The sequence below is a fragment of the Bison bison genome, unplaced genomic scaffold, assembly GCF_000754665.1.
Source record: "Bison bison bison isolate TAMUID 2011002044 unplaced genomic scaffold, Bison_UMD1.0 scf7180017864037, whole genome shotgun sequence".
NCBI classification, from domain to species: domain Eukaryota; kingdom Metazoa; phylum Chordata; class Mammalia; order Artiodactyla; family Bovidae; genus Bison; species Bison bison.
In genome coordinates this window covers 7612824-7631511 of record NW_011494609.1, presented here as the reverse complement: position 1 = coordinate 7631511, position 18688 = coordinate 7612824, and the positions used below count along the sequence as shown (strand labels likewise).

Sequence of the window (18688 nt, the reverse complement as noted above, 5' to 3'; positions counted from 1 at the left end):
GGGCGGGAAGGGGCCCGGTCGGAGGTGCGTCACGGGGGACGGGCCGGGGGAGCCGCGGGCGGAGCGGGGAGAGCGTGTGGCACCGTGTCGCACCCCCGCGTGTGCTTTTGTGTCCGCTTTCTGCTGGGTCTCGTCCAGTTCTGAGGTTGAGGGGCTGCGGCCGACAAGGTCGGGTGGTCTGTTGAAAGTCACAGTGGGTGGTGAAGCTTAGGATAGACCCGTTCTGTCCACCCCCGAGCCTGGACGCTGGATCATTATGCTCACCTGATAGATTCTGGTGCGCTCTTCTTTGAGTCACGCCTTCACTTGACTAACACGTTTAGGAGCTGGGACTGCAAAAGAGAAGTCAGAATCCCTACCCTGGAGGGAGTTGTCCCGGGAAGTCTAGGGAGGAATTTATAACTGAAACAGAGCTCTTTAAGCAAAGTAAAGGAAACGAAAACCAAGGAAAGAAAGCCATCCTCTACATGGGCCGTTGACGTTCAGCAGGTCGGAGAGGAGGCGGGCTAGCAGTGCCAGAAGGTTAGTAAGTAAAGGAGGGTGAGGGAAGGTGAAGTTGAACAAGTAGGCAGTGGCCAAGTCACACTGGGCTTTGAGATTTGGGTTTAAACAGCAGTGGGTACCGTTGAAGGATTTCATTAACTGATCTGTAAACTCCTGAAAGAATGAGCTACAGTGTGCAGTGGAGGTTTGTATGGCACTGAAATAAGTCTGGGCTTCCCTGGTGGCTCAGACGTTAAAGAATCCGCCTACAATGTGGGGGACCTGGGTTCGATCCCTGGGTCAGGAAGACCCTCCTGGAGAAAGGCATTGCAACCCACTGAAGTATTCTTGCCTGGAGAATCCCATGGACAGAGGAGCCTGGTGGGCTACAGCCCATGGAATCCCAAAGTCTCAGACGCGACTGAGCACACAAGATAAGTCTGATTTTTTTTATTGCTAGTTCTGGTACATAGAGCCTCTTTCAAAAAATTGATGTTATCTCTCCTTGTGCTGACTTCCTTAGTTAATGTTTTATTTTAAGGAGAAACCACAAAAGACTACCCAGGGGAGAGAAAGTACCGTTTCATGGGAAGTCTGCTAGAAAGACTTTGACTGTTCAGTGTCTCCCCAGCAGATGTAATTTACTCATCCCATATATGCTGGAGGTTTCTAACCCTGGTCTTCTAACCCAGACCTTTGCTGCTTTCAGCTCAGATATGCCCTTCTCACCTGGCAGTGTCCACCTGTGTGTCCTCAGACCAGAATGTCCAAAAGTGATTCATTTTTCTTCCCACCCCCCAACCACCAAACCTCTTCTGCTGCCCCTGCTCTTTCATTTTGGATGCTAGTTCCCCTCCCCACCCAGACTCTAGCTGGCCTCCTCTCCCCGACCCTGCATCCAGTGTCCTCTGGTCTCTACTCTCCCCTGTCTGAAGCCCCACTCCCACCCCCGCCTCATCTCATCTAGACTTCTGTGGTTGTTTGCTTCCTCGCTCATCTAAACTCCAGTTGCCCCCAGTGAACCCCTGCTCTGGAACCAGCCTGGCTCATCTTCTTAAAACAGCTGGACAGGTCAGAATCCCAGGTCTGCGGACCATGGTCTGTTCTGCCTTTCTCTCCACACCTCAGCCCCTCTTCCCCATGTGACTGCTCCACACTGGTTCCTGGTGTTCAGTACACCAGTTCTCACCTCTGCCTTCACATCTCCCGTTCTCTGAAAAGATCCCCACACTTCTCCAACTCTCAGCACTCAGTTCAGCATCACTCGCTCCAAAAGGCCTTCTGTCTCACCTCACCCTGCCCCACAAGGATCCCGGGATACCCTGTGTGTCTCTGTTGTGGCACTTAGCTGCCCTGCTTCTTAATTATCAGTCAGTGTATCACTGTCTCCCCAAAACACTTTAAACTTCCATCTGTTTTCCTACCTGGAAGTGGGCGCGCATCCAGACACGCAAGGGCCGGCCTGTGTACAGAACAGAAGAAGGACCAGATGCAGCGCCTACGGGTTGAGGCGACCAGACAGAGTCTGGTGTTCAAACCCCTTTGGTGAACAGGCTCGGGGTCTGAAATGTTGGGGTGGTCCCAGGGCAGGATGCCCAGGGGGCGTGCAGTGCCCGGGGTGGTCTGAGTTACTTGTCCTATGCTCCTCACAATGCAGGGAGTGTAGCAGGCCTTCAGAAAAGCGACAGTAAAGTGCACGTCTAGACAGGGGTGATGGGACAGAACGGACGTAGTCCCTGCCACAGCTGTGCCTGTCGGAAGAGAAACACACTTTCGGAAATAACTTGGCCTGACGGTGGAACCTCACTGATCCAGTCAATTGTGTCTCGTCCAGGCATAAAAAAGAGAGTCTGAGGTGTCACTCTACTGTCCATTAGTAACTTGGTTTGAAAACAAATTGAAAATCTTTGTAGAGCTTAAAGCAACTAAGTGTTGCTGTACCTGCTTTAAGTGTTGATCATTCACAGCCGTGAATAACCGCAGTTTTGCTCACAAGGGCTCACTTGTCCCTATTCACTCACTCGTGTGTGTTTCGCACACCCGTGGGGTGCCCACTGCAGGTGTGCTGTTGCTGTTTGGGTCACAGCTTTTGGTGCTGGGAATGCAGCTGTGAACAGAATAAATATCTCTGCCTCTTTTATCGGCAACTCTCAGCCTTTAGCGCTTCCCTGTGGCTCAGCTGGTGAAGAATCCACTTGCAATGCAGGAAACCTGAGTTTGATCCCTGGGTTGGAAGATCCCCTGGAGAAGGGAAAGGCTACCCACTCCAGTATTCTGGCCTGGAGAATTCCATGGATTGTATAGTCCACGGGGTCACAAAGAGTCGGACTCGACTGAGCGACTTTCACTTTCACTCGGATACGTTTTAAAATCAACGTGTGGTAGTTTGGTTGCATTTCTGCTTTCTCTTCTGCACGTAAAATAACAGTGCATTTGTGGCTCCTGGTGTCTTAGAGTCAGTGCAGTGGTGAGGGAGTGAGCACATCTTCACACTGGCAGGGTTGGGGTCTCTCGACCCAGAACTTAATAGAATGGCTGGAGCTGAGGTTATTTCCACACAGACGTGGGGTCTAGTGTTATTGAAATGGCTGGAGCTGAGGTTATTTCCACACAGATGTGGGGTCGAGTGTTATTGACTGGAGCTGAGGCTGTTCCCACACGGATGTGGGTGGAGTGTTAGGGGCTCAGCAGGCTCCTGGGCTGATCTCCCCATGAGAGGAGCTGTTGGATTTTCTGTGTCCAAGTCTCACTTTGATGTTCATCTTATTCATTATGAAGTAAATAAACCTGTATTGTTGTTAGAAACGTAGTTGCATTACGTTTAAGAAGCTCAACCCCCAGAAGAGACGAATCCAGAAGCAGCTGTGGGATGAGTCTGCTTTTAAAATCAACGTTGTGACAGTTTGTGTGTGGGTGACGTACAAACGTCACACCTCGTGTGACGAGGGTACGTTGTCCTTCACCTGCAGAGCACTAAGACACATCAGATGGCGAGCATTCTGTTTGGCTTTAAGTACTTCAAAGATTGGTGCCTTGTTTTTCCCAGTTAAGTTCCTGAGTGAAGACGAAGGACTTCTATACCTGTACTGAAAACAGGTGTTTTAAAGGGAGCTGTACCTACTGGAGGAGAAGGCAATGGCACCACACTCCAGTACTGTTGCCTGGAAAATCCCATGGACAGAGGAGCCTGGTAGGCTGCAGTCTATGGGGTTGCTAAGAGTCAGACACGACTGAGGGACTTCACTTTCACTTTTCACTTTCATACATTGGAGAAGGAAATGGCAACCCACTCCAGTGTTTTTGCCTGGAGAATCCCATGAACGGAGAAGCCTGGTGGGCTGCAGTCCATGGGGTCGCACAAAGTTGGACACGACTGAAGCGACTTAGCAGCAGCAGCAGTACCTACTGGACTGTGGTGGAGGATGTGGGACAGCGATGTGTGACTGCCACACGCCTCTCACTTGTGCACTCAGTCTTGACCCCGAGTGTGAGCCTCACCTGTGTCGCAGGCCTTTCCAGGAGGGCCCAGCCGGTAAGGAGCGGCCCGGGGCCTGACCAGTGCTTTGTCTCCCTGTCCTTGGTCACTTCACGTAGGATGAAAGTCAGAACCTGTTTTCACTCCCAGCTCCCTTTCCTGCCCGAGCTCCAGGATCTGCTCTCCCGGGTCGTTCTGTGGATATCTCTTGTTTTCCCTCACTAAGGTCTCTAGCGCATCCTCGCCAGCACAGGTGGGTTGCCTAGAGGTGCTAGCTGCCCGCCATGATCTCTGAGCAGCGGTCCACACACTGCTGTCCTGGAGAAAGCACCCGGAGAGGAACGTGCATTGTGCCCTTTTTAAGTGAACCGGCTTCTGAGCCTCGTGCACACGCAGCAGTGTGTTTCTGCGTCACACATGAGTGTTGCAAAACCGTGCACAAGAAAGATGCCCCCAGACCTGGAGCAGGGGCCCTCTGGGAAGGGACTGGCTTCAGGAGGCAGTGAATAAGGACTCTCTATTGTATGCTTTGATTGGAGAAGGTGATGGCACCCCACTCCAGTACTCTTGCCTGGAAAATCCCAGGGACGGAGGAGCCTAGTGGGCTGCAGTCCATGGGGTCACTAAGAGTCGGACACAACTGAGCGACTTCACTTTCACTTTTGACTTTTATGCACTGGAAAAGGAAATGGCAACCCTCTCCAGTGTTCTTGTCTGGAGAATCCCAGGGACGGGGGAGCCTGGTGGGCTGACGTCTATGGGGTCTCACAGGGTCGAACATGACTGAAGCGAGTTAGCAGCTGCAGTGTATGGTTTGATAGCATGTCTGATTTTTCTTGCAGTAGAAATGTGTTCTTAATGCTTAGGGTTCTTTTTCAGTAGAAACCTGACAGAATGTCCAGGCCCCACCAGTTTTCAGGGAAGAAACCAAATCTCAGCTTTGTGCTGAGGCTCCGCTGGTGTTGCCAGAGCCCTGCTCCTCCCCAGACGGCTCTGCCCCCAGGTTCTCCCATCCTAGACAGGCTCCTGGGCATGTGGCCGGCTCCAAACTTCCGTCTTCTCTTCAGATCTCCCGGGAGAGAAGAGAGTGCTTCCTGAGACCCTCGAGAGGGGATCTTCTTTCCATTCTCACACCAGCACCCTGCCCCCGGGACTCCTGCCTTCCTCCCAGGCCCTGCCTTGAAAGGGGGCAGCTCTGGAGGGGGGCAGACAGTGAAGCTGCCGAGCGGAAACAAGGATGCCCAGTCCCAAGTTTTGTGCAGGAACTGGTGTCGTTTAAGTCCTATTTCGTCAGTGTTCTTGCCTTTCAAGTTTCATTATGATGAGTTTTCTAAACAGTTTAAAAAAAAAAAAGAGGAAAGAAAACAGCCCATGATAACATTTTCATTTTGATACTCTCATGCAGTTCTTTTTTTCCCTTTTCTTTAAGGAATATTTCAAATGTGTCATTTCAAATACAAGTACTTTGCTTCAGTATTTATTAATTACCTGGCCAGGTCATTTGATCGGCCCACTTCCTCCTTCCCATGAGATTCTTGGGAAGCAAACCCCTGGTGTCTCATTGCACCTCCTGATACCTAAGTATGTACCTCTGAGATAAGGACCCTGCTAACGTAACCACATTGTCACACCTTTAGGAAATTTTTCCTTAATATGAAGTATCAATCTAGTGCATTCCCATCATTTCATACACTCTTAATGACAAATCAGAATCCACATGAGACCCACCGATTGTGTTTGGTTGTCACGTCTATAGTGACTCTTCAATTCTAACAGTTCTTATCCGGCTTTTCTTTTCCTTGCACTTATTTGTTGGAAGAACTGGGTCATTTGTCCTATGGAGACCCCCCCACCATTTGGGGTTTTGCTGACTGCATCCCATGGTCTCATTTAATCTGTTTTTCTGTCTCCTATAGTTCCTGCAAACTGGTATTAAAAGTTAACATTTGAAGCAGTGTAGGTTCAGTTTTTTGTTTTTGTGAGAATACTTACCAAGCAGTTCTGTGTTCTTCCTGCTGCGTCACGTGGGGCATCCAGTGGGCTTGGTGGTGTTGGTCTGACGCATGCACTGTGAAACCCGTCACTAGCCTTTCATCTGCTGTTTCAACGCCATTGATGACCCTGCTCAGATAGATCCATGATTCATTAGTCTGAACATGGTTGGATGTAAACACAGGAGCCCACGCCAGAGATACTGCAGTCGTGACTAAGTCAGTGTGCTCTGGTGGAACCCACCACTCACGTGTAGCTGTGTCCTCAGTGGGAAGAGCCCCAGGTATGTCTTATTTGTAACAGGCAGGTGAAGGAAAACCAGTTTGCTTAACCCCTAAACGAAAGGCACTTTAATAAGCCAGTTTCACTATTAGTTCAGTCTCTCAGTCGTGTCCAACTCTTTGCAACCCCATGAATCACAGCACACCAGGCCTCCCTGTCCATCACCATCTCCCGGAGTTCACTCAGACTCACGTCCATCGAGTCGGTGATGCCATCCAGCCATCTCATCCTCTGTCGTCCCCTTCTCCTCCTGCCCCCAATCCCTCCCAGCATCAGGGTCTTTTCCAATGAGTCAGCTCTTTGCATGAGGTGGCCAAAGTACTGGAGTTTCAGCTTTAGCATTATTCCTTCCAAAGAACACCCAGGACTGATCTCCTTTAGAATGGACTGGTTGGATCTCCTTGCAGTCCAAGGGACTCTCAAGAGTCTTCTCCAACACCACAGTTCAAAAGCATCAATTCTTCAGCGCTCAGCTTTCTTTACAGTCCAACTCTCGCATCCATACATGACCACTGGAAAAACCATAGCCTTGACTAGACGGACCTTTGTTGGCAAAGTAATATCTCTGCTTTTCAATATGCTCTCTAGATTGGTCATAACGTTTCTTCCAAGGAGTAAGCGTCTTTTAATTTCACTATAGTTTCTGGCAAATGAGAGCCTATCACAAAGAATCAAAATACACTGTGATGAAATTGTTGGCATGGGAAAGGTCTTTAGTAACTTGGAGATCAGTACCTTATACAGCTCTTCAGCTTCCTCCAAATGAAATAAGTAAAGCTCATTCTGTCAGAAGGGACCTCTTCATCACTCTGAACTAATCCTGTAGGGTCCTGAGATCACATTGATTCTAAATACATACTTGTTTATATTCACCGCATCTGTCCTTTGCTGCACCACAAGGTTCTTCCCAGGACCTTCTAGTGAAGGATTATAAAGATCGCTGTAATGGGCATCAGGTTTGAGGGTTCTGTCTGTCCTCTGCAGGCTTGGAGACTGCAGGAATGTGCACTTACCTGATCTCGTGAGTCCTTAGGTTACTCCACAGTCGTTTGGTGATGCCTAGGGTCGACCCACTCCAGTGTTCTTGCCTGAAGAATCCCAGGGACGGGGGAGCCTGGTGGGCTGCCATCTATGGGGTCGCACAGAGTCGGACACGACGAAAGTGACTTAGCAGCAGCAGCAGGGTTGACCCAGGAGGCGGGAGTCTCTGTACAACTTGTGGCTTGGCTGTAGGGGGTTCAGGCAGAAAGGCAGGCTGGAATAATAAGAACAAGGCTGACCTGGATGATGCCACTTAAAACTGCACATACCTGGTAGGTGAAAACCGTAACTGGGAAAGAAGAGGTCAAGGTCCAGCCCAGCCAAGGTCCCAAAAAAGTCATCTTTGCAGAAATATCCCAAAGCCTGGCCTGTTCCCCTGGGCCGGTTGTAAGGACTTGGGCAGACCATCTGCAGGATTTTCGGTCTAACTTGGCCAGACCAGTGACAATGGTGGTGGTGCAGGGGTGGAGGGGGTTGCTAATTTCAGGCAGAGGACCACTTGAGGGAACTCCTAAATGACTCGTGAACTAAATTAATTCTGCATGTGGATGACGTTCGCTTTCCTGTGCCAGGCAGATCGTGAGAGCGCTCTGCCGCCGCCGCCCTGCCCCGTAGCTGACAAGACTAAAGCACTTATGTCTGTGTTTTGTAACAGCAAGAAAATGTGTGCTTCGAATAAAAAGGACGTTTGCAAGTAAAAGAGTGAAAATGTGCTCAGTAGTATTCTCACTGCTTCTGTGGCAGCTGTGAACTTAAGGAGGAAACGTGCAGACTCTGAAATAAGGCTTTTCTGGTCTTTTGCCTTCTAGGAGGTTTCAGCCAAGAAGAACTTCTAAAAATCTGGAAAGGGCTATTCTATTGCATGTGGGTGCAGGATGAACCGCTTCTGCAGGTAACCTACAGTTCCCTGTGTCACGTTGCTGGACTCGGGGCACCAGTGAACGAGAGACCTGCCCGCTTTATGCTGTATCCACCCCTGATGTACGGAAACAGATGGATAACCATTGCTTCAAAGGTTCACTTTGCCACCACTTGTCCATAGAGAAAGGGATGCAAGCATTGAGGTGAAATCTTTTCAAAGACAAACGAAGACACATAAATTAGATTTATTATTTCTCTGTCACAGTTTCATAGGTTCCATGGTAGGTTTTACATTATAAAGTTTCTGTTTCCTCCTTTATTATTCATGGTCAAAAATAGCATGACACTAGTCTAAGATCCTGTGAGCTACCCGGCTCTGGGCCTAGCTCTGCCACAGTTACGTGGGGTAGAGTCTTGTGCCGGGGGCAGAGTCTTTGCAGAATGAGCAGTGGTCCTGGAGCTGATGGTCTCATCACAAAGGCAGTGGAGACCTGCCCAGGTGTGCGCACTCACCTGGACCCCTGTCTGCTGAGCACACCAAGCCCTGCCTCCAGAACCATCAAAGAAAGTGGTTTAGGCTCTTGAAGAGCTCTTTCCTGATGTGTGAAAGCAGGCCTGTCTTTGTAGCAGGAGAGGGTCAGCTTTGGGGGCACTGTTTGAAGCCCCTTGATGTACAAAATGCAAGGGTAGGTTTTTACTTGTCTGGCTTTTACCTGCAGCTATTCTGCTTCCCCTGAGCCCTGTAGTGACTCACTTTGATTTCCTGCCTTTACTCCACTGAACATGTTTTGAGTAGGACAGCAGAGCAAAATATTTTTAAGTTACATTCAAAGTGACAACCAACAGCTTTAGTGGAGGAAGGAAACAGATGAATGGGAACATCACTTTCAAGTCTGGGGTTCATTTAACATGGGTGAGAAAGACTTGAGTCTAGGTGAAGGCCCCATGATAGCAGTGAGGATTATTCTTCTGTGGACACTCCCAGAGGCAGGTTTCTTCATAGACCCAGAGCCCGAGTTCTCCCCCAGACAAACTTGTGCACCTCAGTAGGATGGCTCTTCCACTTTCTGCCGCCTTGCCCCCACAGCCTGTCTGCCAGCAAGCCAGCAGGAGCCACATGGAGTGACAGTCCCGGTATCTCACTGCCAGTGACGCCCCCTCGTCGCAGTTGGCATCTGCGTTTCCATTATTTGGGGGGATTCGGATGGAATCTCAACCCGAGTTATATGTTGAAAGCCAGGAGTTGAGAGCTGATGTTTCTTGTGTGGGTCAGTTGAACTCACCCCAGGGATAGCGTGTGTGAGCACACAGCCTGGTTCTGAAGGCACATTGCATTGGCACAGTAGTCCGTTGAAACTGGGGATTTCATGTGTGATGCAATCCAGGTGTTCAGATACACTCTTGTTAGTGGAGGTAACAGTGAGAATGGAGGGGATGACCCCCTCCCACAGGCCGTGATGCGGTCCTCTCATGGTTCCACGTAATAACCCCGCTGTTTTTCCCCAACCCCACTTTGCAGGAGGAGCTAGCGAACACTATTTCCCAACTCATCCATGTTGTTAACAACTCAGAGGCTCGTAAGTCCTGATATTTTCGTGACTTTCAAAACCTGCTCATCAGATTTGGTAACTTGCCTAAGAAACCTACTCAATGTCGTTTCTTCTCCTTCCTTCAAAGTTTCCATTTTCCGGGGGGCTGGCGTCACATGAGCATGGGCACCTGGAGTGCGAATGTCGGGTGACAGACCGCCCCACAGGGAACCTGTGTCAGGCTTAGATACTGACAAGCGGGAGGGTGAACAAAGGTGGTGTCCTGGGGGACGTCACAGTCGGCGTCTCAGAGGTTTCAGAAGAGTCTTTAAAAAAATAGCAGTCCTCCAGGGTTTCCACGTTCTGAGTTACTTTAACGCTGTCAGAAGCTGCGTGTGACTGTGCTGGTGACCGAGGTGACCTCTGGATGCTGGTTGTCCTCCCTGGGACTAGAGCCATTTCAGGTCATCACTGGTAACAAACTGTAAAGTAACCCCTCTTGACCAAAACGAATAAACAAAGGGAGAAATTAATTATTAATGTTTCTGAGACATTCAGCTTTGATTACTTACAGAAGCAGAGAAGGCAGAATTCACTGCTTTTGCCCAGCCCTCCTCAGAACAGAACCACCCAATGGCCTTATTAACTCTCAGTGATTCTCTGGATTTTAGCAGGCTCCCAGCTGACTCGTAAGGATCAAAATTCTAAACATGGAATATACTGTAGCTTTTCATATATCAAGAGAGAATTGTGCAAAAGGAAGGAAAGCAAAAAACAAACCATTTTGGGATAAAAAAGTGCTGGTTTCATGGCTCAGAAGAGAAAACCAGTGTTTTGTTAAAGTTCACTCAGCTGACACTGAGCATGAAAACAGAAGGCTGGCTCTCTGCGTGGGTCCCCCAGGTGTCTATCAGGTGGATGGCTTAGGGCTGATTGTTAAGTGTATTTGGACAAGAAGGGCCAGTATCTGGCTCAGGACGTCTTTTGATTTTTAACAGAATCATGGCTTTACAATGGATAATGAAACACGCTCCAGAGAGCTTTCTAGTCAAACATTAAGATATTACCACTTCTTGTTAAAATAAGCTTTTATTGAAATATAAAAAATTATCAACCATACTTAGTTACCAACCAGATTTTCTAGCTGCCCAAGAATCCTTGAGAGATCCTAGTCTGTCTCCCTCTGTGAACTTTCTTGTTCTGTGGTGACATGGCACCTTGCGAATGGAGCATTCAGAGCCTCTTATTCCCTGCAGAGCACCTGTTCATCCAAACCTTCTGGCAGACCGTGAATCGCGAGTGGCCGGGCATCGAAGGGCTCCGTCTGGACAAATACCACATGGTGAGGGTGGGGCCGCAGCCCCTTCCCTGGAGCTTGGGGGCAGGGAGGCGGCTGTGCGGTGCGTTGTAAGGTGACTGGCAGGGGGCGCTAGAGGACGTGTTCAGAGGCATCGGTTTTATCTCTTCACCTGTCAGAGTGAGTCTGGGGCTCCTTAGTTAACTGTTTGATCTAGAAGCTGACTGTTATTGTAAGAACTTTTCACTTAGAGGATCCAGGCTGTAGCTGTTGTTCTGCTAAGCTGGTGGATGTTTGTCACTTTCCCTTTTGTAACAAAAGTTATCTGTCTCTAGCTGATTCGTCTGGTCCTGAGGCAGTCCTTCGAAGTTCTGAAGCGAAATGGCTGGGAAGAAAGGTTGGTGAACCCTCTGGATTAGCATTTGGGGGCCTTAAAATTTTTAAGGCAATGGCGTGGTTTTCTAAGTGATTCAGTTAACAAGTCTGAGTCACCTGATCCATGCCTTCCACTCTGAGTACCAAGAGCCCAGCATCCTCATGCCTGAAGAACTTCAAATCCCGCAGAACTGAGCACACACAACAACACTATACTCATTTCAGTGATTGTTGAACTTCCTCCATCGTGCATTGCTTGTTTAGCAAGTGGGCACAAGAGTGTCACGTTCTCTCTGGGGATGGAGAGGATGTTGGCAGCAGGGGTTGTATAGCTGTGTGTGTTTTTCCTTTAGCCGCATCAAGCTTTTCCTCAACGTCTTGATGAAGGCGGTCCTGCATCCTGAGAGTCGGTCTCCAAATGGAGTGAAGTTACTCTTCGTCGACATTTACCTGGACGAGCTGTCCAAGGTGGGCGGGAAGGAGGTAAGAAGGGCAGGCCCCCTGCCACAGTGCGCGGGGCCAAGGTGCCCCTGAACTGGCAGGGCCTGGGCCCTGCTCTGAGTGCTCCACGGGCTGGAGGTAAAATGCTGTTGGCAGAGCCCAGGGTTACATTGGCTGCAGCAGCATGAATGGGTCATCCTGTCCTTTGACATAGTTCTTCCTCATCTAGAAGTGTGTCCTAAACAGGCAGTGGATCGTGTGGGCAGATTTGTGCGCTAACAGCGTACATGGAAGTCTGATACCCGAGTCAAAAACAACTTCCATAGTCCACTGAAGAATTCTGTAACACAAGGAGCTATTCATGAGGTTGTTTTTAAAAGTCAAGGGACTTCGCTGACAGTCCCATGGTTAGAAGTTCCGCCGCAGCAGGTACTAGTTCAGTTCCTGGTTGGGGAACTAAATTCCCAAAAGCTGCATTGTGTGAGATGGATAGATAGATAGCAGTACGGAGGAACTTCCCTGACTGACTGTCCAGTGGTTAGGACAGCTTCCACCTCAGGGAACGTGGGTTTAATCCCTGGTCAGGGGACTGAGATCCCGCATGCTGTGTGGCGTGGCCCAGAAAAAAAGTGGGGGGAAAAGAGGTAGACAAAGCTGCACAAACGGTATGGCCTGTTCAAGACGCAGGTCTAGAGAGGAAATAACACAGTTTTTAGCAAGCCAGTGATTATCTGAATTGGGGATGAGGAGCAGTGATTTACTTTTTTCTTTCACAAGTATCTGCAGTGAACATGTGTTTGTTTTTTGTTTCATAATTAAAGTGTATGTTGTTTTTTAATTCCTTCACCTTGGTGTCTGGGAGTGTCCTGTCTCCGTGGAGGACGGAGTCTCTGTCGGGAATGTAGGATGGAACGGTGCCGGGTGGGGTGGGCTGTCCTCTCTGGCCACTGCGCCAATAAGATGCTTGGATGATTGGACAGTGGCCATGACTTTTAGCAGAGTGCATTTTGGGCATTGTGAGAGATGTGTGGGTCTGATTCAACCTGTCTGAAAAACACCAGTGGTTCCTTTTTCAAAGGCACATCTGAAAGGCTCTTTTTTTTCCCCTCATTTTTTTTTCCTTTGTTACAGCTTTTGGCAGATCAAAATCTCAAGTTTATTGATCCATTCTGCAAGATCGCTGCCAAGACTAGGGAGTAAGTGATTCATGTGTTTCTTTTACCACTTCAGTTGGTACTTGTTTATGGGGGCTGGTGGTAAAATTGTAGGTGAAATATGATGCACGGGTCAGCCAGCACTCAGAAGCACCAAATTCTAACGCCTGTCAGCTCTGAGTCCTGGCTGGGCTCTCCCAGCTGTGTTCCCCAGGGGCTCCATGACTCCCCCTCCCCGCACCCCTCCTGCGCCCACGTTCCTCTGTCCCGGGTCCCACCACTCCGTCACAGCGCTTAGCAAGTGGCCCCTCGTGGCTGCGGTGCGTCGGCACAGGGTATGGCTAGGAATGCAGCTCTGGCCCACGGGTCCCTGGTGGGCTGGACTGGGCGAGCAGGGGCGTGCTCTGCCTCTCGCCCACTGCGCTCCTTGAGGGAACAGAGTCCAGGCCATCCGCTAACACGCTCTCTCTGCTGTGCTTCCGCCCTCAGCCAGACTTTGGTACAGACTATAGCTAGGGGTGTTTTTGAAGTCATTGTAGATCAGTCTCCTTTTGTACCTGAAGAGACAGCCAAGGAACAGAAGACACAAGTGGGTGGCGGCGGCCTCTCAGAGGAAGAGGCGTCTGGAAACGAGATGACCTGGAGAAAAGCGGCCAGGAAAAAGAAAGCAGGTGAGAAATTTACTTGAAGGGTCTTTCTTAGGTAAAATTCACGTCACAGGAACAGTTTTCAGCGCGTTCGTTGGCAGCTCACTGACCACCACCTGGAGTTCATCACCTTGAGCATCACCCACGGAGGGGAGCACGGCTTTGTTAAGACACCTGCACAGTCCGGAGCCTGGTCCCCCTGCACATACACATACACACTTTCTGCGTCTCCCAGGTCACGAGGCTTTCTTCCAGGGTTTCATCATTTCCATTGCTGCTGTTTTGGGTTTCTGTGTGTGTTTTGATGTTGCAGCTTTTAAAAAAAAATCCTAATCTGGCCTCATGCCTGTTGAAGGGTCCCTGATCGGAGACCCGATTTACAGATGTGTTAGGAATGCAGTCTTGTGTCTGTAGCTCTCTTCTCTGTCTCCTCCTTCCTCCAGGATTCTTTTCCTTAGGGTGTGTAAACACCCACCATGCATGCACCTCGCTCTCAGCACTGTTTAATGTCCATGGGACTCACATGGGGCATTTAAATTGCAGCCTCATCAGAATTTCCTGTGGTTGATAGCATCTCAGTGCCTTAAGCAGTAGGTGAAGGGCTAGTTCAGGGTGTACCCATGCCTTTGAAATGTCCTGGAGTCGTTAAAAAGGAAAGCTTTCAAAAATTAACGGCCAGGGAAAGATTTTTATAGCAAGACATAAAAACTTACAGACAACATTTTTAAAAAGCAGAGGTGTCACTTGGCTTACAGAAGTCCATATAGTCAAAGCTGCAGTTTTTCCAGCCCTCATGTACGGATGGGGGAGGAGAGCCATAAAGGCTGAGCACTGGAGAACTGCTGCCTTCAAGTGGTGCTGGGGAAGACTCTTCAGAGTCTCTTGTACTGCCGAGGAGATCAAAGCAGTCAATCCCAAAGGAAATCAACCCTGAGTATTCATGGGAAGGACTGATGCTGAATCACCAATACTTTGGCCACCTGATGCAAAGAGTTGACTCACTTGGAAAAGACCCTGATGCTGGGAATGATTGAATGCACGAGGAGAAGCGGAGAGCAGCAGAGGAGGAGATGGTTGGGTGGCATCACCGACTCAATGGACATGAATTTGAGCAAACTCTCGGAGATAGTGAAGGATAGGGAAGCCTGGCGTGCTGCAGTCCAGAGGGTCGCCAAGAGTTGGACACAGCTTAGTGACTGAACAATAACAAGAACCCTGTGTGGGAAGTGCCTGGTTTTTATGTTTAGACATAGACATATATATACACGTATGTGTGTATCTGGAAGAGTGTATAAGGTGGTAGGAACTAGCCTGCATAGCAAAATTGTGCATGATCTCTTATTTTCCTCTGTGCTTTTGTCTGTTTTTCTAAGTCTTGTACAATGATGTTATTTTATTATTTCGTAAGGAAAGAAATCTTTAAGAAAGAAAAGACAAGATATTCTCATTTTAAATTCACCGTGGGCGACAGCATTAGCTGAACAGCCTCGAGCGCTTTTGTGTCGTCTCTGGACCTCTCCTGCCGCCACGTTTCTGTCTGAACCAGAGCGCCCCCTTTCCCCAAGCGCCTTCCAAGATTTCCTCCCAGGTTTTCCATCAAATGCTTGGGGGACCTGCCCAGGCTTTTGCCTGAGGCCACACCACTCAGGAGCTGAGAGTGTGCCAGAGACAGGACACTTGTGAGCGCTCGTGAGATCTCCGTAGCAATGTGCATCTGCTTCTCCATGGCTGTGATGCTCAGTTATTTAGTACATGGCGAAAGTCACGTTAGCTGTACTTGTTGGTTATCCATTTTGTTTTGTTTTTTAATAATTTATTTTTTGGCTGTGCTGGGTCTTCATTGCTGCTCAGGCTTTTCTCTAGGTGCGGCAACTGGGGGCTTCTCTCTAGTTCCGGTGACGGGCTTCTCGTTGCTGTGGCTTCTCTTGGTGCGGAGCATGGGCTCTAGGCCCAGGCTTCGGCAGGTGTGGCACGTGGGCCTAGTTGCAGCTTCCAGGCTGGAGAGCGCAGGCTCGGTGTCAGTAGTGGTAGTGCACAGGCTTCGTTGCTCCCTGGGATATGGGATCTTCCCAGGCCAGGGATCAGACCTGTGTCTCCTGCATTGGCAGGCAGATTCTTTACCACTGAACCACCAGGGAAGCCCTATCCGTTTTAAATACAGCAGTGTGTACATGTTGATTCCGAACTCCTAACTATCCCTTCCCCCCATTCTTCTCCCTGGCAGTTATGAGTTTTCCAAGTCTGTGAGTCTGTTTCTGATTTGTAGGCTTATCTGTGTCATTTCTTTTTAGAGCCTGCATAGAAGGGATGTTATGACATTTCTCCTCCTTTGTCTGACTGACTCACTCTGTGACAGTCTCGAAGTGCATCCGTGTTGCTACAGTTGGTATTGTTGCATTTTTAATGGCTCAGTAATATTCCACTGTGTATATATACCGTCGTCTTTAACAGTTCCTCTCTTGAGGGACACTTAGGGAAGAACAATGGGAGGAAGGAAGGAAGGACTTACTACACAGCACCAGGAACTCTGCTCAATGTTACGTGGCCACCTGGATGGGAGGGGACTTTGGGGAAGCATGGATATATGTGTATGTGTGGCTGAGTCCCTTTGCTGTCCACCTGAAACTGTCACAACATTGTCAACTGGCTGTATCCAATATAAAATAAAAACTTTTAAAAAGTCGTGTTAGCATTAGGTCATTGTGTTTCCTGAGGTGGCCTCTGGGGGTCAGTGTCCTGCTGTGGAGAGTTCGCCACTGCCCCAGCTTTCCTGAAACGGGACAGACTGTCCACTCCTCCCTCTGGCTCGAGCCCCTGACCCACAAGTTTGCTGTCCTCCTCCACTGCAGTTCATGGTGGGAATTTTGTCTGTGAGGTAATTAAAAGGCAAAATGTATGAGGTTTGTTTTTTGTTTTTTAGTGTCTGGAGGTTGAAAATACCAAAAGACACCTAACTGGACAGTGGCTCCTTTGGGGGAGCCGTGGTCATGTATCTGAGTTGTGTCTATGGATGTGTCTCTTGATAGCACTAGGCAAATGTCACCCCGGAAAAGAGGAGGGCAGCCAGCAAGGTGGACAGGACGGCAGCGGAAGTGTGGAGGACACCGGGCCGCTTCTCCAGGTTGGTAGCAGTTGTCTCTCTCTGTAGAGAGCTGCCTGACTAAAGGGGAATTAAACCACAGAGACGATTAAACCACAGGCCTAATGCATAAGGTTCTTTGTAATCTCTGGGTCACTGGTGTCACTTTTCTTATAACAAGCTTATTGGAGACAGGTTTAAATACTACGGCATTTTGAAAGATGTCAGTCTTTGTTTTGGCTTGAATAACTGAGATTTGTTGTCTTCTATTTAAGCCAGCCCGATGGTACTTTTTCAATAAACGGAATTTACTATGTTACCCATTACAAATTGAACATCTAGATTAAATTTAGAGAACAACACAGCCCCCTAAATTTTCATGAAGAAATGAAACAAACAATAGCTTCCCCCAAGAATAAGTGGAAGAAAGTTTTCGAAGGCAGTGGCTATCAGGCTCCTGGTGGGCAAGCCTTAGACACACTGTGGACGTCCTGCGGGGGGCGCTCTGGGCTGCGGGTCTCCAGTTGGCATGATTCCGGGTCAGGCGGGGCTGTACTTCCGGCAGATGTGTAGTATTTCTTCTCACCTAGTTTGACTACAAGGCGGTTGCTGACCGACTCCTGGAAATGACCAACAGGAAAAACGTCCCGCCCTTCAACAGGAAACGTCTCTCCGAGCTCATCAAGAAGTAAGTGACGGGGGAGGAAGGTTTCACCTATCCATCCTCCACGTTCAAGCCCCGCCCTTCTGTTTCACTCCGAGCAGGAGCTCTCAGCCACTCACCTCAAATGCTTCTGCCCTTCACCTTGCACACACGTTCACTGGAAGGCTCCACGGAGAGGTTCTTGCCTCTCCATTTCCCCTCTGCCCATGCAGCTGCACTCACCCCCTAGCTATGTGGTAGAGATGGAGGAGGAGGTCTGTAGGTCAAGACGTGGCAGCAAGGGTCAAAGAGCAACTCAGTTACCTCCTCTCCACCTCCCCGGGAGTGTGCCGGGAGCATGGTTCTGTCACCTATGTGACCACGAAGCCCCGCGGCTCGTTGGAACTGACGACAGGTAACAGCTGAGCCCGATTGCGCTCTGTGAGCCGCCCTGTCCCGAGCACTTACACAGAGTATTTCACACTCAGGAGAGCCCACAAGGCAGCTTCTGGGATTGCCCCATCTGACAGATGAGGTAGCGGGGTACAGGGATCGCCTGGGGCTGCAGCTGCCAGACCTGGGGCTGGGCTCGGCCTTTCTGCTCCCCGGCGCTGCCCCCTCCCGGCACACGCCTCCACGCTTGCTTTTGTTCTAACTTAGCACAGTCATGTAGAACAAAACACAGCTGGCCGTCTCTGCTCGCTAACAAAGAGAGACTAGAATGTAAGGAGAGGTGGAAACTTTTCCGTCTCCAGTCTCACTGGGATGTGCCAGGACAAAGCCTTAGATCTTCATGTCTTGCGTGTGATACTTGAGGGCAGTTTCGTCCTTGGTTTTGCCTCACACCTCCATCCTTCTCCACCACCCTTTCTGGAGAAGAAGGAAAGTGACTTCACAGACTCCAGGTGTCACTTACACATTAATTTCTTACATAGCGAGTGGAAAACGACGAGGTCCTAACGTATAGCACAGAGGACTGTGTCCAATATCCTGCGGATATTCTCTCCACAATGGAGGAGAATTTGAAAAATAACTTTATGTGTATAATTGAATCACTGTGCCATCCAACAGAAATTAGCATTGTAAATCTATACTTCAATAAAAATACATTGAAAATTGGAAAAGAAAAAACATATATTGATAATAGAACATTGAATTGTACACTTTAAATGGGTGAATTGTTTGGTATGTGAATTATATATCTCAATAAAGATGTTAAGGGAAAACATCTTACATCGTAAAAGGTTAGTGCATGTGTTTATGGGGGGCAGGAAGACGCAGTTTCTTTAGGAGCCTCTGTTGTTTTCTTTTTCAGATTCCGAGGCCTCTCTGCAGGTGAGGAAAGTCAGAAGATCGTAATTGGTGATGTTCTCAGTGAACATGGGCAAC

General features: G+C 49.1%; 1 protein-coding gene across 1 annotated transcript in view; it reads left to right on the top strand.

Moving 5' to 3' along the window:
• Positions 1–7358: 7358 nt before the first annotated feature.
• The window catches only part of RRP1B (ribosomal RNA processing 1B), a 17151-nt gene continuing 5821 nt past the window's right edge, over positions 7359–18688 (top strand). Inside the window, exons 1-10 of the mRNA XM_010834905.1 lie at positions 7359–8165; positions 9654–9711; positions 10920–11005; positions 11296–11357; positions 11689–11818; positions 12908–12972; positions 13420–13601; positions 16604–16698; positions 17247–17344; positions 18615–18634. Of these exons, the coding sequence (XP_010833207.1) occupies positions 8136–8165; positions 9654–9711; positions 10920–11005; positions 11296–11357; positions 11689–11818; positions 12908–12972; positions 13420–13601; positions 16604–16698; positions 17247–17344; positions 18615–18634 (826 nt within the window). The 5' untranslated portion in view covers positions 7359–8135. The remainder of the gene's footprint in view (positions 8166–9653; positions 9712–10919; positions 11006–11295; positions 11358–11688; positions 11819–12907; positions 12973–13419; positions 13602–16603; positions 16699–17246; positions 17345–18614; positions 18635–18688) is intronic.